Below are 25,695 nucleotides of genomic sequence, written 5' to 3' on the forward strand. Positions count from 1 at the left end.
TCTCGCAATGTATTTATATAGTTTTATTAAGATAACACACAATTTCACCCATATATTCGGCATAAACTCCAATACAACAAGTAAGGAAGGGCTAAGTTCGGGTGTAACCGAACATTTTATACTCTCGCAATTTATTTATTTAACTTTATTTATATTATACTAGCTGACCCGGCGAACTTCGCCGCGCCCAATTTTTATTTGAAATAGTTAAAACGCTTTTTGAACTCTGTTCAAGGCCATTTATTTGTATGGAATGTTAATATATTCAGGGAATAACGTCTCTGATTAATTTAAATGTTTTTTGCTAAGTTCGTTCTTTGTGTTGTTGTGTAGCGTGTAAACAAATAAAGAAGATGGCTCTCCAACACGCTAACATGACACATACATAATTATGTATGTATGTACATATGAAACTGTAAAATTTTGAACTTAAACGATAAATCTGTTTGAATCATTCGAATTCTCAGAATGAACATTTCCTCACTTTTAGATTTGTTGTGTTGTAGTAAACTATTCACTACAGTGAAATTATTATTTATGAATAAAGACGGAAACCTTAGTATATATCTGGTATAAAAATCCACGGGATTGAGATTTGAACTTGAGGTCAAAATTTTTAAAATTATTAATGAAAATTTTCGTAGAGTTGATAATAAGCACAAATTTTCATAAAATAGTTCATTTAAGTTAATTACAAAATTGTTAGTTGATAACATGTAACATTTAATTTTATAATCTTAGGATAGATAATTCTTAATTTTTAATAGTAGTATTTATTTTTTTGAATTATAAACATTTTAATTTAACTTAACACTAATTGGTGCACAATATTTTTGGTTAACCTGTCTCGAGCTAACACAAATAGATTTGATGGTTTTCCCACACGTGAGCATGCAACATATAATTGCCCATGGGAAAAACATGGATTATCCAAATCTAGCCCACAAATGGACATTGTTTGGCCTTGAGACTTATTAATGGACATGGCAAAAGCTAAACGAATAGGAAACTGTAGTCTTCTGAATGGTATCGTAGATTCTGACGGTATCATTGGAATACGGGGCAACAGGACCACTTCTCCTTTAAACTTTCCAGTCAAAATGGTTGCTTCAAGAATATTCCCTGTTAACTTTTTGATGACCAAACGTGTACCGTTGCATAACCGAGGGGGATTCAAATTACGCAGAAGAATAATAATTGAACCAATCTTCAACCGAAGAATATGTGGTGGCATTCCGGATATATCTTGAGAGTTTAAAAATTCAGTTGGAAAATTTACACTTTCATTTTCATCGACAACAGTATCGATTGATTTAAAAGACATCAGATCGCCTGGCAACAACTGTTGTATCTGGAAGTTAATTTCGTCAACATCAAAATTTTTGGCTGCCAAAATAGCCCGCCCACTGAGCCAGTTATGATCTAAATAATTATTTTGTATATCCGGGAAAATACTTTGAATCAATTCAATTTTTGTGTGAACAACAGTGCAGAAATTGTTTGGCAGTTTAATGCATTGCGTGTTCATACTTAGGTTATGCTTAAGCACTGAAAATGGGAGGCTTAAGCAATGCTTAAATAACAGCTGATTTTTGTTTTGAATTTGCTATGAATTTTCAGCGACATCTTTCGTAGCATAGGGCAAGTGTCCGTTTGTTTGCACTCAATAACAGCTTATACTTTTCCTTCAGTTCCCATAGGTGCTCCGACTCGCTAGTGATGAAATTTGGGGTTCTTTTGTTGTTTTCATCAATTTTTGATATAAATTTATGTATTGTCTGTTATAATTTAAATATGTCAAACATATTTTTATGAATGTATCATAATAAAATTTTATAGAAATTAAGCATTGTCTGTGAAACGCAAACGACTACTCAGTTTGCAACAATACTTAGCTAAGATTTTATTTAGGCACAACTTAAGTATGGACTGTGAAACCGAGCCATACAAAATTCTATACCTAAATGCAAATAAATGAATTTTTTTTTTGCATTTAGGAAATACATGCAGAAATCAACTCTGCGATTTCCTAAATTCCTCTGAAATCTCCCAAATTCGAGGAAGATTTACTGGAAAAGAGTGGCAGCATTGCTTATTTGTCTGACCATACATATGTACATAACTTTATTTATTTCACGGATTGTATGTGATTTTTTCTTAAATTTAGAATATTGGAAGTCATAGATTCGTATAACTTTACCACAAATAATATAAACTTCAAACAACGCATTTTCATTTAATGTTTTTAGCAAGTGGCAGCTTTTGTTATGACAGCCTAAATCCATGAAAATTTAGAAAGGAATTTAGCGCCATCTACTGTAACATAGCGCACTTAGCGCCACCAACTGGTGGATAGCTCTTTGCTAATAATAAACAAATAATTTGCAATAAATAAATAATGCGACTATAAGGAGAGTTATAAACTATCCTATCTTTCAAGTTGGACAAAACTGCACACAGTGTTAAAAATTTCATTAAAATCGGTTCAGTAGTTTAGGAGTCCATCGAAAACAAACAACGTGACACGTGATTTTTATATATTAAGATAATACACACTTTGACCCATATATTCATCATATATATTGTATAAAGTCCATTGAAAGTTGGAAACCATAATATTAGGTTAGAAGCACCGAGGTCCTCGTGTTCGATATATGGGGCCTTAAAAACCTATGGTCCGATTTCGGCGATTTTTAGAATGGGGATGCCACACTATAAACATAGTATTTGTGCAAAGTTCTGCACCGATATCTTCACTAGTGCTTACTTTATATATTGTAATGTAAACGATTCAGATCGTCTTCAAAGTTCTGGTATATAGGAAGTAGGCGTGGTAGTGAAGCGATTTGGCCTATTTTCACAACATATCATTGGGATGTAAGGAAACTATTATAAACCAAGTTTCATTGAAATCGGTCCAGTAGTTGCTGAGATATGGTTTTTGACCCATAAATGGGCGACGCCATGCCCATTTTCCATTTTGTAATAAAATCTGAGTGTAGCTTCCATCTGCCATTTCTTATGTAAAATTTAGTGTTTCTGACGTTTTTCGTTAGTGAGTTAACCCACTTTTCGTAATTTTCAACCTAACCTTTGTATGGGAGGTGGGTGTGGTTATTATCCGATTTCTTTAATTTTTGGACTGTATTAAGAAGTGGCTAAAAAAATGACTGCAGAAAGTATGGTTTATAAAGCTCTATTGATTGATTTCTGAGATATGTGGAAAAAACCTATTCTACAAATTACTATGCAGTAGTTTCAGCGCTTCAATTCATGCTTTACAAATCTTGTTTCGAAAAAGACACAATTTTATTGGCTGGAATGTGTGAAACCTATATTTTTTTATCATAAAACAAACCCAAATTTCTGATTTTGAAATAAGGAATTAAAAAATTTTGTACAATTATCATTATCAAATGTTTCAATACAGTGGCTGTACACGTGTGACACTTGTATACTTATGTTTGAATATAAATTGCGTTACTCACAAACTTTTTTACTTTTACTCACTTTACTTTTTTCGCGTAAAAAATTATGGATTTCACAAAGTGTAATAAATGGAATTTTGTCACTCTGCAATAGACGCGGGAATATCACTCCGGACTTGAAAATTCCGGATTGAAATCTCCTCTGACTGACGCGTAGCCTGCTGTAGATGTCTTAGTTCTGCCATTATTATGGTTGCCGCTTCGCTAACAGCTTTCCAATTATCGGAGGACTAACACATAAGACCTCAGAGTCATCTATGGACTCTGCTCACACCGGACAATACGGACTAACATCATGTCGGAATTCGTATAGGTTACTTCTAAAGCACCCATGACCACTTAATATTTGGCTGAGGTGGAAATCAAGGTCTCCATGCTTTCTATATATCAACGAATGGATGTCCGGTATTAGTCTGTGGGTCCACCGTCCTTTAGTTGAGGCTTCCCACAGTTGCTGACACTTCGTGATGCTCGTTTTCCTTTCGTCTAACTTTGTATTCTCTAAAGAGAGCGCTGCTAATTTATGCAGTTATGCAGTCGCGCGAATTCATCTCCCTGAATGTCAATAGGCAGCATGCTGGCCAACACTTCAGCAGCATTGTTAGAGATGGTTCGAAAAGCTCTTATTGCTCATATTACCGACAGTCAATGTATTGCGTTTATTGGTCTGGCATACGATTTAATCATAGCCTTTGCAATTAAGAATCTTCGACTGGAACGCACGCACTTTTATTCGCCATCATTCTTGATAAGTCGTTATACATTTTGTTTACTTTGTACGAGTACTCCAATTGCTCTTTGAATTTTAATCTTGAGTTTAATAGTGAGAGTTAATCTTTCCTTAAATCTTCCTTTCTTGTGCTTATGAGCAACACTTCAGTTTTATGCTCTGCTAGTTCCAAACTCATGGAAGAGATGCATTAGCGTAGACCATTGATGCATTCATTGCATTTGCTCCGGAGGTCATCAAGGTGCTTGGCCACTGCTATGGGTGTTGGCGCGCAACAAAAAATAATTATATAAATTATCTAATTAAAATTTAAAGCATTTTATTTACTAAAATTCAACTTTATCAATTTATTTAAAATTACACATGTACATTAAAATGCAGCACTGCTGATCTATTACATTGTTAATGTACACAAAAACGCGACCTTGTAGATGTATGTCCCGCTATTCATACTATGTTCAAGTCCGCCTTTGGCTTGCCCCTTTGCGTTGTCTCATTCCTTGTCGTTGGCAGAGTGGTTCATACGACTACAAGAAGCACAATTATTTTAGCGCGTAAATTTATATATTGTATTTGAACTTACTATATAATATATAGAACTATAATTTACATATTTTATAAAGCTGCCACAGTTCGACCATCCTGACTTGTAATCGTCCCGATTACGCTTTCATTAGAGAGACTATGGTTTAACCAAGGCTTCATATTTGCTACTTCCCATATTCCTTCATATGGAATTTGACTAAGTTGAAATCCCTCGACGTCTCTGAGTAAATACCTGTCGTTAGGAAGTGTTTTGCAAACTCTATAGGGACCTTTAAACTTGGGGGCAATCTTTTTACATACACCTGGAGTACTTATATAATTTTTTACCATGACATAATCTCCTTCCATATACTTTCTCTGTGTGCGGTTTTTATCTTTCAGCAATTTATTTTAATTTTGAGACTTTGAAATATTCTCTGCTGCCTTATATCTAATTTCTGCTAAGTTACGTTCATTTTTGTTCAATACATATTCTTCTAATTTTTCTCTAAGAAAGTCAACGACAGTTCCCCTTTGTGAAACTCCGAAAAGTAGTTCGCTTGGAGTTGTGCCTATACTACGTTGTATCGTATTGTTTAAAGCATACTCTATGTCCGGTAAAATTTTGTCTAAGATAAAATTATAGCCACCGCTAGTTAGTTTTGCTATCATTGGTGCAAGACTACGATTAACGCGCTCCACCTGTCCATTGGCTTGTGGTGATCCTGTCGCAATTTTTACATGTTTTACGTTATTTGTTTCCAAAAAATTTTCAAAATCTTTTGATGTAAACGCACTGCCCCGATCAGATATCAACACCCTTGGACGACTGTAACTACTAAAATACAATTTTAAACAGCTCAGGACCTCCCTCGTGCCTGCTGAACACACCGCATACAACTTAACAAACTTAGTGAACCCATCTATAATCAAAAAAAACATATTTTTTCTTGGAATGTTTAAATGACACTGGACCGAAGTGATCCACGTGAATAGTTTCGAAAGGTACGTTTCCTTTGGGTATATTATGTAAGAGACCCTCATGTTTTCCACTCTTCGGGGAAAATGCAATACACTTCAAGCAATTTGAGATATATTGTTTAATTTTTTCCTTCATTTTGGGAAACCAATATGATTTTATTATGGCACTGAAAACTTTGTCACTTCCCATGTGACCCATTTCATCGTAATACTTTCTCAATAAATGTTCTTCCATCTCATTTGGTATGTAAAATAGTATATTTTGCCCGTTTTTTCTATAAACTAAGCCATTCCGCATTTCAAAAAAAAAAACATTTTCCTTATTTTCCAACTCTCCCCGGATCTCAATAATTTTTTTATCCCGATTTTGGCAAATTGACAGATTTTGCTCAAATGTGTTTTCTTCGAGAACTAGGATATTTGAAGTGCGACTAAGTGCGTCCACATGGACCATTCTATCTCCATTACTATGTTCGAGAACATATTGAAAATTTTGCAATTCAAGTGCCCATCTGGCTATTCTAGGATTTACTTCTTTCTTATTTAAAGTTAGTGTGAGTGAATTGCAATCAGTGACTATCTTAAACTTCAATCCTTGCAGATATACCCGAAATCTCCGAAGTGCATAAATAATTGCAAGTGTTTCCAGCTCAAAGCTGTGGTATTTAGATTCAGGCTCGCTGGTACGTTTAGAAAAATAAAAGACTGGATGAAATTTGCCATCTCTCTTTTTTTGTAATAATATTGCACCAAATCCCCGAGAGCTGGCATCACAATGCAGCTCTGTATCGTCCCTTGGGTCGTCAATCACTAAGATAGGAGACCCAATTAATTTATTTTTAAGTTTCTCAAAACACTGTAACTCGTCTTCTCCAAATGTAAATTTAACATTTTTTGTATAAGTTTGTATAGAGGCTGAGCTTCTCGCGAAAAATCCTTAACGAATCTTCTAAAGTATGAGCATAAGCCCAAAAAACTATGTACAGCTTTTGTGTTGGTTGGTATAGGAAAGTTCACTATAGCTTCTACATTCTTTTCATCCGGTCGAATACCTTCACTCGAAATGTTATATCCTAAATAGCGTATTTCTGACTCCATAAAATGACATTTATCTAATCTCAATTCTAATTTGTTTTGCACTAACTTATCAAAAACTTCCTGCAAAATATTTAAATGCTCTTCTTCATTACTTGTAGCTATCATGATATCGTATAAATAAATAGCAATTTTCTCTGCTCGAATCAGATCATCGAAAACATGGCTAACAAACCGCTGGAAAGTCGAAGGGGCATTTTTCAGACCGAAAGGCATTTTCAAAAACTCGTACTGCCCATTGGTGTTACAAAAGAAGTGTATTTAATTGATTCTTCAACCATGTCTACGTGATAGAACGCACTCTTTAAATCTAATAACGAAAAAATACATTTATTTGCTAGTCTATCTAGCAGATCATCAATAAGAGGCAAAGGATAGTTATCTTTCAATGTTATCTTATTCAAACTACGAAAATCTACACATAACCGTATATCACCTGTCTTTTTCCTTACTAAAACAATGGGGAAGAATATTCTGACTTACTCGGCCTAATTATCTTGTTTTGCATTAAGTCATCTAAAACAACTCTAACTTGTTGTTTTTCACTGTATGACAGTCTTCTCGGAGGACAATTAAAAGGTTTTTACAGTTTCATCTCACATCTAATTTTTGGTGTATCGGGACGCTAACAGCACATATTTGAAATATTTGTACAAATTTTTGTTTTGTATAGACACTTATTTTATCATTTTTTATATAAACATTAGGGTTTTTTGCTTTAATTTCCATTACTTCAGTGCAATTCACAAACATTTTTGTATTATCAAATTCAATTTGCATTAATCTTTTACACTCTTCATCAAATGTATTATTTCCGACTTTGAAATTCGAATCATCCACTTTACATTCTAATTTTAAATTAGACTTACTTAAAAAGTGTCTTCCTAAAATGATTGGATAAGTCATTGTTTCATTTGTTACAACTAACATTGTTAATTAAATTTTTTTATTTTTGAATAAAATAAAACTGTTTACATTTCCGACAATAGATAATGGACTTTTGTTTATACCACTATATTTTAAGAATTCATTGTTTTTTCTGTTTATTACTGCATCTGGTACGAACTGTTGGCGAACAAAACTAATGGGGCTTCCCGTATCAATTAACGATCCTAATAAAGTTTTATAACTAAATTTAGAATTAATAAACAAATAATTTAAAAACCTTACAAATTCATCGTCTTCCGTCAATTCGGTAACATGTTGTACAGGGAGGCTCTTCCTTTGAGGACAATTTGCTGCAAAATGGCCAACTTCTGTGCATACATGGCAAGCACCAAGCTCTCGTTTGGGTTTTCGGCATACATTTGCTAAATGTCCAACAGAGTTACAATTGTAGCATCTCACGACTTTTGTTGTTTGTTGTCCATTATTCGACTGCTCATGTTGATTATCTGCTGTAATTCTCTTTGATATGTACCGTGGCAATTGAATATTTCTAAATGCTTCTAACAATTCATATTTGTCAAGAAATTGTTGCATTTTAGCTTGTGAACGTAAAGTGTTATCCGGAATACCCTCAATTAGATATTCAACCAGTTCATCTTCTCCAATTAGAATTCTATTTGCCAGAATCAGCTTTTCATGGAAATATTCTCGAAACGATTCGGTAGTCAACCACTGCCTGGTTTCAAATTTTTTCTTTAGCATCAAATTGCTTGTTTTTTCTTCAAAGAGAGAGCTCATTTCTATTAAAAACTTGTCTATAGGCATTAAAATCAAATCACTTCGAGAATGTAACCACTTTAGCGCATTGCCTTTAATTTAGTCCTCTTGTGTTGTTATCGTTAAGTTGGTAAACACCCTGAATATTTTTTAGTTGTGTTTGCCATAGTTTAAAGCATTCACCACTACCGGAAAAGTCCGAAATAAGATCTTTCACATCTGTGAACTTTTGCTTATTGGAAATGTCTCTCTTTAGAAGTTCATTTTCACGCTTCAATAATTCAAATTCGACTTTTAAAAGTCGCCACTCATTTGTATCACTCTCTTTTTGTTTCTTGGCAGCACTCGTTTGAATATTTGCGTCATTTTGTGGTACAACACCATTGTCAAACTCACCACAATCGCCGGTGATGTTTGTACTACTCGCTCTTTCGTTGATTTCGTCAGAAATGGTAGCTTGCGTAAAGTCGGCGTCAGCGTCAACGTCAACGTCTTCTGTCGAATTCCGAAAATTTCCTCGAAGCTCCTCAGGAATTTGTTGTAAGCGAACAATTAGTTCGGCTTTATTGCCTGTTGTTTTGCGCCCGAGGACACGCAACCATGATTTCAGTTGCTCAACGGTTTTAGTGTTTAACAAATCCTCACTTGACGACATTTTGGGTAAACCACGGCCACTTCTGATGTTTTAAACAATATTTGAAGCTCCCAAAACAATTCCGCACTCACTTTACTTTTTCTACAACATGGCCGCCGATCGTGCTGCCACTCACTATTTATTTTTATTTATTTAGATATATAATTTACATATTTTATAAAGCTGCCACAGAACTAAAATTTTAATTGAAATTAAATATAATACAAAATCGTTTAAAATACGTGATTAACTCTGCCACCCTGCAACATAAAATAATTGATACTTATTCGTGGAGTACGGACTACCATTTGCTGACCCGTTATGCCTGACTTACGGAATTTGGATGGTGCCATTATTGATGTGAGCGGTCCTCCATTTACCGGTGCACACGACAGTTATATGGAATTACCGCTACATGTGGGTAACGCACTAACTGGGACACAGTCATCAAGATTAAGTATATCAAATATTGATACGACGGAAAGTAATTTTTCACCTATTTTTTCCACAACTGCTGCTGCGACTTCGGTGGTCGCACCTGTTCAATATCAGTCACATGGTCTATATCAAGCGTCGTCACGTAAATCGCTACCATTTGGGTCCGGAGGTGTGGACTTGGCCACGAATCAACCATTTGCATATTCGAGCAAACCTACCGGACGTAACCACTCTGGGTCTTATGACAAGATGGCCTCAATTATCGGTGGACCCCAGATGAACTCAACGTTTGCACCGATCAGCTTCGTTTATACGTCCACTTATGGAGGCATGGTCTTTCAAACCGCACAATTACCTCCTATGTCGCCTCTAGCAGGGGGGTGCAGTGCTGCCGCACTACATACACCATTCGTCCTTGCACGCAACAGTTTCGGCCAACCATATGGAGGTTATGCGCCCGTCAACGACCATTCTCTGGAAGACCAGATAAGTGGCCGCTGTTTATAACAAACTACGAGCAGTCAAGGAACGCTGCGGGTTTTCTGAACAAGAAAACTTAATTCGCTCTTAAGCTCTAGCCATCGAAACCCTTCGTATGCTTTTCGGTCGACCAGACATTATTCATAACACGCTACAACAAAAAATGAGACAGATGCCAGCAGTGAGAACCGATCGACTGAATAACTTGATAGTTCTTGCATTGGCTGTGCAAAATTATAGAGCCAGCGACTATCTTAACGATCCTATGCTAATTAACGAGTTGTTGAGGAAACTCCCAGGGGATATGAGGTTAGACTGGGGTCGTCGACGAATATATACATCTCACGTGGATATTGTGGTCTTTGATGTTTGGTTATTTGGGCTCGCATCGTGTGCAAGCCAAGTAACACCATTAAACGAAAAACCCACTGTCTTAGAAGAAAGAGTGGGAGGAAACCGGCAGAGAGTTCTCGTACACGACGAGATACCGAAGGCGCGTGAAATAGCAAAAAAGCGTGATGAGGTAACTGATCATACCACAGCTTGTCCTCTGTGCGACAAGCAACACGATCTTTCCGATTGTCCTGACTTTATAGCAAAGAGTCGAAATGAACGCTGGCAGTTAATCAAAGATAAAGGACTCTGCATCCGATGTTTTAAAACCCACATGGTAAGACGGTGCACATCCAAGCAAGTTTGCGGAGTAGTGTACATAGTCAAAATGTAGCAACTAGCACTAGCCGGGTAAATACAATATTGATTCATCAACGTGAGTTTAAGAGAGCCATTTTCCGTTATATTTGCGTCATTCTGTATGGCCCGAAAACTACAGTGGAAACCTTTCCTCTAATTGATGAAGGGGCGTCATGATATTGATAGATAATAAGTTGTCTGAGCAGCTATGTCTCGACGGCCCTGGTGAGGATTTGTGCTTGAGATGGACAGACGATATAACACAGCAAGAGACGAGCTCCAAAATTTTGAGTTGTGAAATATCCGTCTGAGAGAAAAACTCTAAGCGTTATCGTATGCACAACATACGCACTATCAACGACCTCGAACACAAACACCTGAAATCACTACCCATCCTACCATACACCAACTGCAAGGCACGTTTGTTAATAGGCCTGGATAATATGGCCAAAATTTGTGTGCCAGTGGAGGTGAGACAAGCTGAAGGTGACGAACTCATCGCTGCGCCTTGCAAAACAGGATGGTCAGTATACGGTCAAGACAAATCCTTTTATCCACCAGACGAAAATGTGCTCCATGTTTGCACCTGCACCAAATATGATGATATGGACAAATTAGTGCGAGCCTATTTCTCTATGGACTCAATGGGTATCAGTCCTACCCTCAATAACAACATGGCGCATCTAGCGCTAATTGGGCCCAGAAGGGCTGCACTCCTACCTACCTACCCTCAAACCACTTAGATCAAGAGCAGATGAGTGTGCATACGAAATTATGGAGATAACGGTTTCATATGATGCCAGTCTAAAGAAATGGGAAAAAGGCATTCTATGGAAATATAACAACATTGACTTGCCCAACTCATATCGAATGGCATACAACCGTCTACAATGTCTGGAAAGGAAGAGGGAAAGAAATGCAGAGTTGAAACAATTTCTCGTTGGGAAAATTGATGACTATATCGAGAAGGGTTACGTCAGAAAACTGAATATCGATGAGATATCGAAAGGAGGCAAATCATGGTTCATTCCGATATTCACAGTTATGAACATCAACAAAAACAAATTAACACATATTACATTGGTGGGTGTTCTATTGAGATATCGTGAACGTCCAGTGGCTATATGTGGAGATATACGCGAAATGTTTCACCAGATTAAGGTGAGAAAAGAGGACCATGTAGCGCAACAGTTCCTCTGGCGGAACGGCGATACTAATATTAGTCCTGATATATTCGCTTTGACTGTTATGACGTTTGGCGCATCGTGTTCTCCATCTTTGGCAAATTACATAAAGGATAAGAACGCTCTACGATTCGAGAAGACTCTTCCGCGAGCCGTACTTCGACTTGCTACCAACGTTCGCTTCATCCACAATGAAGGCGGTTTCAAGCCATCCCAAGATAGCCAACAAATGCTTCGTAGAGCCAGGATCCGAGCTCCAAAAGGTTCTCAGTATGTGGTGGTTGCCTACCAGCGATGAGCTCACCTGTTTAAAAGTTCAAGCCTGAGGTCTTCGACGAGTCCAGCTTTCCAACAAAGCGACAAATACTTCGACACTTTGGGTTTACTGGGGTTTATTGTAGTAAAGGCCAAGATGATACTACAATATGTATGGCGATCGGGCGTAACTTGGGATGAACCTGTACACGATCAGGAACAGTTAGAATGGTGGCAATGGCTACGAAAGCTACGTTGTATCGACAAGGTCCGAATTCCACGATGCTAAAATTTGGCTAGTCACAGCAGCGAGAATCAACTTCATATCTTCGTTGACGCTAGCATATCAGCATATGCAGCTGTGGCCTTTCTACGTTCAACTATGGCTGGTAAAGTTCATTGCAGCCTAGTTGCATCCAAGACACGAGTTGCTCCGTTGAAGCCACTATCGGTGCCGAGGTTTGAGCTGATGGCAGCTATTTTAGGACTTCGTCTAGCTAAGTTTATTGAATAGGAGCTCTCCATATGCGTTAACCGTCGGATATTTTGGTGTGACTCGAAAGGTGTACTATATTGGATAAGGTCAGACGCCCGAAAGTTTAATCAGTTCGTAGCCGTACGCATTGGTGAAATCTTAGAGGATTCGCAAATCAATGAGTGGCGGTATGTGCCGACGAAGGACAACATAGCTGACGATGGCACCAAGGTGCACAACAATTTTGAATTTAACAACTCAGAGAGATGGTTCACGGGTCCTGAGTTTCTAAACAGATGTGCATTCTTCGGTTTCTTCGCTTAATTATGAAAACTACAGCAAGAAACCCAATTACTCAGACATTTCTTCACGATGACACCTGTACAAGCTCTGAACTTTTTCTTTTTCGTAAATGTCAAGAATAATGCTACGGCACAGAATTCGATCAACCATTTTCTTCTCGGAAATTCGAGCGGTATAAAAGAAAAGGACGGTCGCGATGTGGATCATCCGTCTTTGCTGAATAAACGATTCCGTATGTCCTGCGAGTTGGCCGATCGATTTTGGAAGCCATGGATTCGCGAATACTTCCGCGGGCTGACAAGACGCGCAAAATGGTTCGAAAATACACCAGAACCAATCGCTCCAAAAGACATTGTAATAATTGTTGATGAAAATACTAAACGAAGCACTTGGACAAAAGGAAGAGTGCTGGATGTCATCAAAGGAAGTGTCGGACATATAAGAAGCGCTGTAGTGGAAACCTCCAGCGGCTTGATAACACGACCAGTAGTTAATCTTAAAGGGTGAACCCCAAGTCGGGGAGTTACATTTTTATTATTAGATAGTTGAGGTAGCTGTTAGATGTAGGTTTTTCTTAACCAATCATTCATATCTCTAGGTTTACTCAGATACGTATTTTTCTTTTTTTTTGCAGTCGCTTTCATTTGTTAATTCTCAATTCAGGTGCATGTTCATATTTATGTAGCATATTGTTTATGATACATGGTATGGTATTGTTTTAAAGTGCACATGTTGTGTGACCTTGGGTTTGTTTTAATGTGAGTAGATTTACAAACAGTTGCTAAAATCTATTCTAAGAACCCTTGGGTTATCATATGTAAACATTTTATCCTTAGTAATGCTTGTGTTTTTGTTTGTTGAATGCTATTGTCTTGCATGACAATGCATTTTAAGGGGTCACGGTGGTCTAGTACGTTCAACTTAAGGGTGTTTTCTGAAATTTTTTTATGGTTTAAAAAAGGAGCAATCAATTTAAAATGTTTACAGTTTATTTATACACTTATGAAAAGTACAAAAATATTTCTTTCTTAAATAAAAAAATTTTTAACAATATTAAAAATGGCGTCCAAGAAAGTTATCTTAAAAAATTACTCGCGGTGCCGTTGTTAATTTTGACTCATCTGAACATCTGAAACATAAAAACCAAATAAATTATTAATCAGTAGGAGTGCAGCTATCGCTGGTACTACAACCAAAAAATAAAATTGAATATTAAAAAAATTTCGCGCTTTTGAAGTTCTGATTCTGCAAAACAGCTATTTTTGGACCAGTTTTAGATCGAAAAAAATCGAAGTTCTTAAAATTAAAATTTGATCGTAGTCCACGCGATAGATATTGATCTTGTAAACACCATATTAAAATTTCAATACGTTATTGATTGATTTAGATATTTAGGTTTTAAGTAAGAGGGTTTTCTTTATCGAAGTTTTTATAAAAAATTGTCTTACGTTGTAGTTTTTAAAACTACCGATTTAAAAAATCTTTAATTATTATTTTCGATATGCCACGCAAACGTAAATCCAATCTAAGTCGTAGTTCTAGCAGAACTCGAACTGCAAAAGTTGCTAGAAGCAAAGAATCTGAAGAGCAGACTCAGACGCGTCAGATGTTAGATTCTCAGCGCCACGCATCTCAAAGGGCCTCTGAGACGTTTACGCAGACTCAGGCCCGTCAGACCCTGGATTCTGAACGCCACGCATCTCAAAGAGATTATGAGACAGTGGAACAGACTCAGACACTTCGACTTTTAGATGCCGAACTGTCGGGAGTACCATCACACAAACTTAGGCTGAAAGTAGGCGTTCCTGTCCTTTTGATCTGGAATTTAGATGCACCAAGACTGTGTAATGGCACACGGTTCCAAGTAACACACCTCGGTCGCAATATTGTAAAAACAATCATTATGACTGGAATGGCAAAAGGAGAGAATGTTTTAATCCCCCGTATATCCATAATTCCGACAGATTTGCCATTCCAGTTTCCGCTGAAAATCGCATTCGCTATGACGATAAAAAAAGCTCAGGGGCAAACATTAAAAGTAGCCGGCATTAATTTAGAAAAGAGTTGTTTTCCTCACGGACAATTATACGTGGCTTGCTCACGTGTTTCAAGTCCACAGAATCTCCATGTGTTGGCCAGAGAGGGAAAAACAAAGAACATAGTTTACAAAAATGTACTACAGTAATAAGGCCTCTTATTTTTAGCTTCCTAAATTTTTATACTACTTACATTAAGTTCTTCCAAAAGGCCTATGTGCGTCGTTTCGACAACCACATAACCTAACCTAACCTACATTAAGTTAGTACTTCCTACGCAGACGATGTTGCGGATATCACACTGTCTAACATCGGGGGTTGGCATGTAGGTAGTTAGTAGTATTTTAAACCGATTACATTTACATTATTTATTTTTTATATTTACTAAGGAAACATTCGAAGCTATCCATTATGTACTTAGGTTGCTTTCGAAGAAATTTTGATGTGAAGTTGAGGACGGGAACACGATAGTGGGACATTGTTGCAGGGGGACTTACATCCGGGAGAAAACGAAAACACGTATGCGGACGAAGTCACGGGAAAAATCTAGTTATTATATAAATGAGGTATGAGGGCGCACATTTCATATAAGATGTTGATGCGTTTTTAACATCAGGGTGGTTTTCAAAGTTTTCTTTTAGGGCTCTATTTGGTATACCATCTATTCAAGGCGTTTTGTTGTTTTTATTTTTTTTTACTATGGCCAATAGTTCTTCTTCCGTAACAATATTAATCAATATATGTGTTGTCGGATGCCGGATGTTACAGAATATTCATAAGTCATATGAACATCCCGGTGAAATAGAGTATGATGTGGTTATATTGACATGCACTGCAGCACTGTGCACTGTAGGCGATGGCACAGGCTGCAACGTAGGGGCCTGTGGCTCCAATAGCTGATCTTCCCTAATCTTCCCGGACTGGTCGTAGGAACGGCAACGGGTGCAGCTAACGCTTTTGGTGTAGCGATTTCGGATATTACCGTTTATGGGAATAGGAATACATATTAAAATGTGGTTTGGCTCTTAATTTGAAATTATGATATTTCTTGTTTTGGAGGATGGAGTCATATGTAGAAGTTCACGTAAGTGAGGAAAGTTTCTGACTGTCATTCACTTGGGAGTGGCCAGGAACGATTCTTTTACATGTGGCTCAAGCAGCACATGACTTCCGGTCTTAGACCAAGTATCCTCTGGGTAGCCAACAGACATCCGTTTGGAGGCGAGCTAAAGTGGAAAGGCGAAACCCGCTTACGTGGTTGTGCGTAGGGTTTGGGACCCACCACATAAAAACACCCCCCCATGAAAAGAAAGAAACAGCCTCGGATGAGAGACCCCAATTTTGATGACGACCACTGCAAACTTAACACTGCAAACACCTTAATTGGGAAGGTGCCTCTGCCCAGCTGGTTGATGTCCTCGTAAGAGTAAAGGCTGACATCACCGCAATCCAAGAAATGCGATGGACGGGACAAGGACGGAAGAAGGTGGGTCCTTGTGACATCTACTACAGCGGCCATATAAAGGAGCGCAAATTCGGTGTGGGATTCGTGGTGGGAGAGAGACTCCGTCGTCGAGTACTGGCATTCACTCCGGTGGATGAACGTCTAGCCACAATCCGCATCAAAGCGAGGTTCTTCAACATATCGCTGATTTGCGCCCACGCCCCGACGGAAGAGAAGTACGAAGATACCTTCTATGAGCGCCTAGAGCGTACCTATGAGCGCTGCCCCCGCCACGATGTCGAAATCGTGCTTGTCGATTTTAACGCCAGGGGTAAAGAAGTTGTCTTTGGCACAACAGTCGGAAAATTCAGTCTCCATGACGAAACATCACCAAACGGTCTGAGGCTGATCGACTTCGTCGGGGCCCGAAATATGGTCGTCTGTAGTACTAGATTCCAGCATAAGAAAATCCATCAAGCTACTTGGCTGTCCCCGGATCGAACCACTCGCAACCAGATCAATCATGTTGTGATAGATGGACGACATGTCTCCAGTGTTTTTGATGTGCGTACGCTTCGTGGTCCCAACATCGACTCGGACCACTATCTTGTAGCAGCTAAGATACGCACCCGCCTCTGTGTAGAAAAGCGCACACTTCAACAAACAAAAGGAAGGTTCGACATCGAGAAGCTGCAATCACAACCGACAGCCGAACGATTTTCTACTCGACTTGCACTCCTGCTCTCTGAGAGCACTCATCAGCATCTCGGTATAAGGGAGCTGTGGGACGGCATATCAAACTCCTTACGTACAGCTGCAACCGAAACCATTGGTTTTCGGAAAAGTCAAAAAAAACAGCTGGTATGATGAGGATTGTAACCTCGCAGTGAAGAAAAAACAGACTGCCTACCTCGCAATGTTGCGATCGACCGCAACACGAGCGGGATGGGAAAGATACCGAGAGCTGAAGCGAGACGCATTTGCTGACAAAAATAGAAAGAGGCCGAAATGAGTGAGTATGAAGAGCTTGACAAGCTGGCCGACAGGGGTAATGCTCGAAAATTTTACGAAAAGATCCGGCGACTAACTGAAGGTTTCAAGACCGGAGCACACTCCTGTAGGACCCCCAGAGTTGATCTAGTTATTGTTGACCAGAGTATACTGAGTTTGTGGAGGGAACACTTCTCCAGCCTGCTGAATGGCAGTGAAATTACAACGCCAGGAGATGGCGATCCCGATTAGCCAATCGACGACGATGGAGCAGATGTTCCATTGCCCGACCGTGAAGAAATTCGAATAGCAATTACCCGCTTGAAGAACAATAAGGCGGCGGATGGATTACCGGCCGAGCTATTCAAATACGGCGTTGAAGAGCTAATAAGGTGCATGCATCAGCTTCTTTACAGAATATGGTCGGAAGAAAGCATGACTGACGATTGGAATCTCAGTGTACTCTGCCCAATACACAAAAAGTGAGACCCCACAATTTGCGCTAATTACCGTGGGATAAGCCTCCTCAACATCGCGTATAAGGTTCTGTCGAACGTATTATGTGAAAGACTAAAGCCCACCGTCAACAAACTGATTGGACCTTATCAGTGTGGCTTTAGACCTGGAAAATCAACAACAGACCAGATATTCACCATGCGCCAAATTTTGGAGAAGACCCGTGAAAATAGGATCGACACACACCATCTCTTTGTCGACTTTAAAGCTGCTTTCGACAGCACGAAAAGGAGCTGCCTTTATGCCGCGATGTCTGAATTTGGTATCCCTGCAAAACTAATACGGCTATGTAAGCTGACGTTGAGCAACACCAAAAGCTCCGTCAGGATCGGGAAGGACCTCTCCGAGCCGTTCGATACCAAACGAGGCTTCAGACAGGGTGCCTCACTATCGTGAGACTTCTTCAATCTATTGCTGGAAAAAATAATACGAGCTGCAGAACTAAATAGAGAGGGTACAATCTTCTACAAGAGTGTACAGCTCCTGGCGTATGCCGATGATATTGATATCATCGGAAGCAACAACCGCGCCGTTTGTTCTGCGTTTTCCAGACTGGATAAAGAAGCGAAGCGTATGGGTCTGGTGGTGAATGAGGACAAGACGAAATATCTCCTGTCATCAAACAAACAGTCAGCACACTCGCGTCTTGGCTCCCACGTCACTGTTGACAGTCATAACTTTGAAGTTGTAGATAATTTCGTTTATCTGGGAACCAGCATTAACAACACCAACAATGTCAGCCTTGAAATCCAACGCAGAATCACTCTTGCCAACAGGTGCTACTTTTTACTGAGTAGGCAATTGAAAAGTAAAGTCCTCTCTCGACGAACCAAAATCAAACTCTATAAGTCGCTCATTATTCCCGTCCTGATGTATGGCGCTGAAGCGTGGACGATGACAACATCCGATGAGACGACTCTTGGGGTTTTCGAGAGAAAGGTTTTGCGCAAGATTTATGGTCCTCTAAACATTGGCAACGGCGAATACCGCAGACGATGGAACGATGAGCTGTACGATTTATACGACGACATTGATATAGTTCAGCGAATAAAAAGACAGCGGCTACGTTGGCTAGGTCATGTTGTACGGATGGAAGAAAACACTCCAGCTCTGAAAGTATTCGATGCAGTACCCGCAGGAGGAAGCCGCGGAAGAGGACGACCTCCACTCCGGTGGAAAGACCAAGTGCAAAGTGACCTGGCTTCACTTGGTGTTTCCAGTTGGCGCCAAAAAGCAAAAAGGAGGAATGAGTGGCCCGCTCTGGTGGATTCGGCTATAATCGCTTAAAGCGGTTCCTACGCCAAATATATATATATATAAGTTGCGGTAGAATTATGGCTTTTACATCTATTCTTATATCCGCATTCGAAGATACTATAGTGATTGGTCATATTTTATTGTAATAAATCACCCTTATGTAAGAGAATGTTGCTTGCATTTTCTGCTTTACAGCAACAGTTTTGTTTTCCCCTTTTTTCGGGATTTGAGGTTTCGGGATTACCTGAAGTGGTTATAGCGACTAACCCCGTGGTTTTTATACTCTCGCAACAAAAGTTGCTAAAGAGAGTATTATCGTTTTGTTCACATAACGGTTGTTTGTAACACCCAAAACGAAACGAGTTAAATATAGGGTTATATATACCAAAGTGACTGTAACTTGGCACACTTATTTCTTGGCACCATAGGAAGGTCGAAAATGAACAAAATCGGACCACTGCCACGCCCACAAAATGGCGAAAACCGAAAACACATAAAGTGCCATAACTAAGCCATAAATAAAGCTATGGAAATAAAATTTGGTATGAAGGATCGCACTATGAAGAGGCATATTTGGATGTAATTTTTTTGGGGAAGTGGGCGTGGCCCCGGCCCCTAACAAATTTTTGTGTAAATATCTCGCAAACCAATAGAGCTATATAAACCAAACTTTCTGCAGTCGTTTTTTTAGCCACTTCCTAATACAGTCCAAATAGGAAATCGGATCATAACCACGCCCACCTCCCATACAAAATTTAGGTTGAAAATTACTAAACGTGGGTTAACTCACTAACGAAAAACGTCAGAAACACTAAATTTCACATAAGAAATGGCAGATGAAAGCTGCACTCAGATTTTTGTACAAAATGGAAAATGGGCGTGGCATCGCTCACTTATGGGTCAAAAACCATATCTCAGGAACTACTCCATCGATTTCAATGAAACTTGGTTTGTAATAGTTTCCTTACATCCCAATGATATGTTGTGAAAATAGGACAAATCGGTTCACAACCACGCCTACTTCCTATATACCAGAATTTTGAAGACGATCTGAATCGTTTACTTTACAATATATACATAAACTAGTGAAGATGTCGATGCAGAACTTTACACAAATACCACGTTTGTAGTGTGGGAGCCCCATTCTAAAAATAGCCGAAATCGAACCACAGGTTGTCAAGGCCCCATATATCGAACATGAGGACCTCGGTGCTTCTAACCTGATATTAGGGTTTCCAACTTTCAATGGACTTTATACAATATATATGACGAATATGTGGGTCAAATTGTGTATTATATAATATTAATAAAGTTAAGTCCTTACATGTTGAAATTAATTTTGCTTCATATTTTGTAAATTAGTAATCTGAAGCAATGAGTAATGTCTTCGTTGACAGTACACACAATTGAATTTGCTTTCACAGTCTTTTGACATATTTATAAGCATTCGACAGAGAGTTGATGCAAAGTTTATGTTGTCAGACAAGATTGTTGCTATCAGAAACGGACAATTTTTTAAAACTCTCGGTAGATCTTATTTTATGACCTCCATTACAGATTTCACATAATGGTTGCATTTATTAGTTTGGTTTGAAACAAATATGTGACTTTTATTAACGTGTATGTAATACGATAGTGTATGTTATTGCTGACTTGAGTTATTTTTATTAGTTTATGGCTTTATAGTTTTTTTGTCAATTCGCTCAGCTATCTCGTGTTGAGCAGTGATGAATGCTTTCATTTGTTGCCATGTAAACAATTTTTTCTCTCCACTAGTACTTGTTCCCATCGTAGTAAAGCAGCATCAAAGATTTCAGAATAGTTACTATCATAGGGTCCCACGATTTTGTAGATATAATTTTTGTTTTTAACACTGATAAACAGTTAGTCACTGTCGAGTATAATTTTTGAAATTGCCGGTTTCTTATTGAATTTTTGGTAAATGTACTACAGTTTTTATTTGGTTTTCTATAATTTTTTTAAAGTTATACTTCTTATACGACTTCGGAAAAGGTTAAATAATTAACGCGAGAGAGAGAATGAATGAGAGTAAAGCAGAGAACTTAAAGAACTTGCCATGCTTGCTTTGGTAGAACTATGTTTTGATTTTTGGTTGGTGACATATTCACATGTGTACGCACATGTATGAATGTATCCTTGCGCATTATTTTTCTTTCGTTTCTGTTTCATTTCTGCGAATTCTCAACTATTTTGTGTGACTTTTGGTTGAAATACTCTGCGTTGACCGTTGAAAAGTTAAGACTATACTTCACAGGATCATTTCTGTAGTCAGTCTTCATTTACTTTCTTTGCAAATCGAAATTATTAGCACCCGCGATGAGGAGGTATATCGTTTTATCTGACAGCGTGAGGTTTATGAACTTCATTTCTAATTTTGTCTTGTGGCATATTAGAAATGATGTTTCATCGATGATCGCTCGGTTACAACGGATAAAACGACTTCTGAGTGGTGATTTTAATAAATAAATTTCCAGGTTTTATACAAATAATTATATATAATAATGAAGTCAAAAAGTACAGTAGGGCAATTCACAATCTGGTGCAAATGGTCTTGCATATTTGCAATTCGTTGTATATTTTGTTAGTGTAAAAGCAACAATATGCCTCAATATGTCAACTGCAGGTTCGCAAGCTTTTGCAGATATTAATGGAGAACCAGTTGAGTATAGCGAACAACCGGTACTCCTTGCGGGAGATTTCAATGTAAATTTCTCATTGCCAGAAGCTGAACCGCTACTGGCATTCCTCAGAGAGAATTTTTCATTAGAAATGATCAATGGAAGAAATGATCCCACGAAAAAAGGAGGTACGACTATTGATGCGGTATTAATATAGATAAAATAGATTAAAACATTTCATATCGTATTTTAGTTATCAAAATCCAATGGTAAATATTATAGATATCAATCCGTCAGAATAAAGAAATGATAATTGATTTGGACTTTGCTTTATAAAATGTGAATTTAAGAAAGTGTTGGTCACTCCACCATATTTTTATCCTTCCCTCTCGCTAGTTTTCTTTCATACAAAATGATTCATTTCTTAGAATATCACTAAGAAGTATAACTTCTTCCGCGCGTAGGGACTCCACGCACCTTTTTTATTTATGTTGTCAACTCAAATATAATTATAAAAGTTTAAACCTATTTAAAACTAGACAGCTCAACCAAGTGATTGCGCTGTTTTGGTGAAACCCCGCAGGTGAATGCCATACATCCAAATTGTCTTTATGACTGCGTTATATAACAGAACTTTATTGTCTAGGTTAAGTTTTGAATTTTTGTTTAAAACAAAATTTAAATTTGCTGATCTTATCTTCATGCAAGTTATTTTACTCGATATGTGTTTTCTCCACGTGAACATTCTATCCAAGTGAATACCAATATATATTACTTCATTCGCTTGGTGTACTAGCACATTGTTCATTTTAACTGGTGGGCAAATTTTTGGTATTAGTGAAAGTGTAGCATGCCTGCACTTTTGTTCATTCACAATTATACGCCAGTTTGCTAGCCATTCTTCGACATAAATGAAGTGCTCTTCTAATACTCTTGATGCAGTAATAGCGCATTTGTTACGGCTCACTAAAGCTGTGTCATCCGCAAAAGTTGATGTCAATACATTATTAGCTGTTGGAAGATTTACTATTTGGAAGATCTGCTGTATATATTATGTATAGAGTAGGGCCTAATACACTGTCCTGTGGTACACCTGCTCTTATTGAACGTTCATCAGATATAAAATCACATACTTTTACAGACAATTTTCTATTTTTTAAATAGGACTCCAAGATTTTATGCAATTGGAAAGGTAAACTTTTTTAATCTTATACAAAAGCCCTTCATGTCACACTTTATCAAACGCCTGAGCCACATCTAGAAATATAGCAGAACAGTACTCTCTATGTTCGAATGCCTTCTTAATTTCGTTAGTAATTCTATTTACTTGCTCTACAGTGCCATGTAGAAGACTGATTGGTGTGTATGAAGACGGCTGAGTCAGATTGCATTAAAGAGCAAGGACAGTGCTCTCCTTACAATATTTGGTAACTAAATTAGCATTTTTGGAGTAATATTATCGTGTCCTGATGATTTTTTTTGATTAAGCTCTTTTATGATCCTAATAATTTCGGTAGTTGATGTCTTAATAGACCCAACTTAAAATTGTTCTTTGGACAATTTGATTGAAATACCCTTTCTAGGTGATTTGCAAAACAATTTGCCTTATCTTCATTACTTCGTACCCAATTTCCACCTACGCCTATTAAAGGCATGTTGGACTCGACTGGAGGCTTCATAGACTTTTGGGCTTGCCAAAGGGAGTTTCGTTTACTTGAATTTGAACACAGTTTCTTTATATAATGTTGAGTGTTATATTCTTCCTCGCCTTTAAGTGCTTTTTCTAGTTTACGCACAGCAGATTTCAGTTGGAGCTAGGTAGAAGGGAAAGCTTTTCAATTTCGCTATTATTGATTTTTCGGCGACCAAGAGGTTTATAATTTTTATTTGGTGTTGCTGAGACAGCTGCATTAGTTATTATATCATTGAATACTCTTATACCTTCGTCAATATTACTTCCTGTATTTATTTTTAGATCAATATTAATGTGGCTACTGACGTATTTTTTGTATTTTAGACAGTTCGTTTTGTGAGATGTTAGGCTCACCTTCGTTTCAACTTAACTTTATTATTACAGAAGAATGATCAGAAGATAGATCAGTAGATTTATCAGCTGTAAAAAACGATATATTTATATTTTTGATTGCAGCGAAAATCCCATTTCCACCTGCTGGAAACTATGACCTAGTGTTCCAAAAAGTCTTTAAATCCCCTATCTTCACTTTTAAACCGAGGTGGGCAGTATATAGCCGTTAGATTAAATCACAAACCCGATTTTTTATGATATAGTTTTAGCTTGTAACTAGGCTTTAGAATGAGATTCCAGAGAATAGTGGTTAAGCCGCTTCCTAACCAACACTGCCGTTCCACCATGCACATTTCCATCCGGGTGATTTGTAACATAGAGTCTACAGAAATCTAACAATCTCTAGTTTATGTTGGTTAACACCGTTAGCATTCCATATACAAATATTTAGTATGCTCATTTTTTACTTAATATAGTTTGCAGCATTTGGTTTTGTGATTTTATTAAATCTTGGATTATGCTTTGCATAGTAGACATAAATTATGTCATACATTGCGTAAGATTTATAATTATGGTTTCAATACCTACATTTGGTGGATTTTGCGGTAGTTGCATTTGAACTGTGTTGCCTTTTACAACATTGGCATAGTCATTTCATACGGGATGTACGTAATATTTGGTTACGACGTGCTTGAATTCCCTGTGATAGCTTCCATTTTAAATCTTTGTATACAGGACAACCCCTACTGTTGGCACTGAGATGTCCTCCACAATCGCTCCATTTTTTAGTTAAATCCTCTATATTAATTGTGCATTTTGAAGTGGGATGTAAATCTCCACATACCACACAAACACTGCACAGGGTGCGATAGGATTTGGTATGCCCTAACTCTGGGCAATTGGTGCATTGTACCGGACCATTTCTTTTATGTGGCTCTTCACGGTTACTCTACGGTGTAGCAAATATTTTAAGTTGTATATAGGATGCGCTTCATTTTTTTAAGTCGGCATCAATTCAATTCTAAACATGGGTTGTGGTACTTTATTTCCTTCCGAACCATTGCTTAATAAGGCAAATATGTTGCCATTTAAAATCTCAGGTTTATTCTTGAGTGGTGCCGCTTTGAAATTTTTTAGGATTGAAAGCTGACTTTGAAGAACTTAACTTCCTTTTTATATTGATGTTAAGGTCACTGCCAATCTGAACTGAACACATTTTTTCATTGTTACATTCTCACCTTCCTTTTTTGTTTTCTTTCGCTGTCATCTCACTTGCCGGTACCTGCATATTTGTTGCGGTGTTGTTGCTTGTTGCTAGCCTCTATTGACTGCCGTTCCTGCTGCTTTTGTTGTTGGTAAAATCAGCCTAGGCTCAGTTGGTCGCTGTGATAAATCATCCTTCTTACCATTGCCTTGTTTGTTGGTGGGAGCTGGTTTTGTAAGCTCGATAAAGCTAAAGTTGGCATTCAGAGAACGCCTACGGCCTTGTTGGTGAGGATGCGCTGCGCTCATAATTTTGTTTATTATTTACCTTTCACTAATTGTTATTTTATCTCGCAACATGTTGCACAGATTATTATATTTTGTTCACATAACGGTTGTTTGTGTCACCAAGAAATAAAAGGGTTAGATTTGGGTATATATATATATTAGTTATAGTATAGTTGAAATCCGATTGTCTGTCCGTCCGTCTGTTCGTGCAAGCGCTTTTTTTTCTAGTTACAATTGTACCTAGTATACAATGATTAAATACTAACAACAATTGAATTCTAATAAGTTAAAAATAATAATTAAAAGCTAAATGTTAGAGAAATTTATTTGCTGCTACAGTTGCCTTGCTA

The 25,695-nt window shown here is 37.9% G+C and overlaps 2 protein-coding genes and 1 non-coding gene across 9 annotated transcripts in view; 2 read left to right on the forward strand and 1 right to left on the reverse strand.

Moving 5' to 3' along the window:
• The window catches only part of LOC128923552 (protein rtoA-like), a 2,411,103-nt gene that overhangs the window by 16,807 nt on the left and 2,368,601 nt on the right, over nucleotides 1-25,695 (forward strand). The window lies entirely within an intron of this gene.
• LOC128923562 (uncharacterized) lies at nucleotides 7,764-8,548 on the reverse strand. Its single transcript, XM_054235840.1, has 2 exons — nucleotides 7,990-8,548; nucleotides 7,764-7,931 (listed from the first exon to the last, which is right to left on the reverse strand). The coding sequence occupies exons 1-2, from the start codon at nucleotides 8,530-8,532 to the stop codon at nucleotides 7,923-7,925; spliced, it is 552 nt and encodes a 183-aa protein (XP_054091815.1). The 5' UTR covers nucleotides 8,533-8,548; the 3' UTR covers nucleotides 7,764-7,922.
• LOC114805035 (small nucleolar RNA U3) lies at nucleotides 21,448-21,661 on the forward strand. The gene has a single exon (XR_003753135.1). It is a non-coding gene; the product is annotated as a small nucleolar RNA U3 (small nucleolar RNA).

The sequence above is a fragment of the Zeugodacus cucurbitae genome, chromosome Y, assembly GCF_028554725.1.
Source record: "Zeugodacus cucurbitae isolate PBARC_wt_2022May chromosome Y, idZeuCucr1.2, whole genome shotgun sequence".
NCBI lineage: Eukaryota > Metazoa > Arthropoda > Insecta > Diptera > Tephritidae > Zeugodacus > Zeugodacus cucurbitae.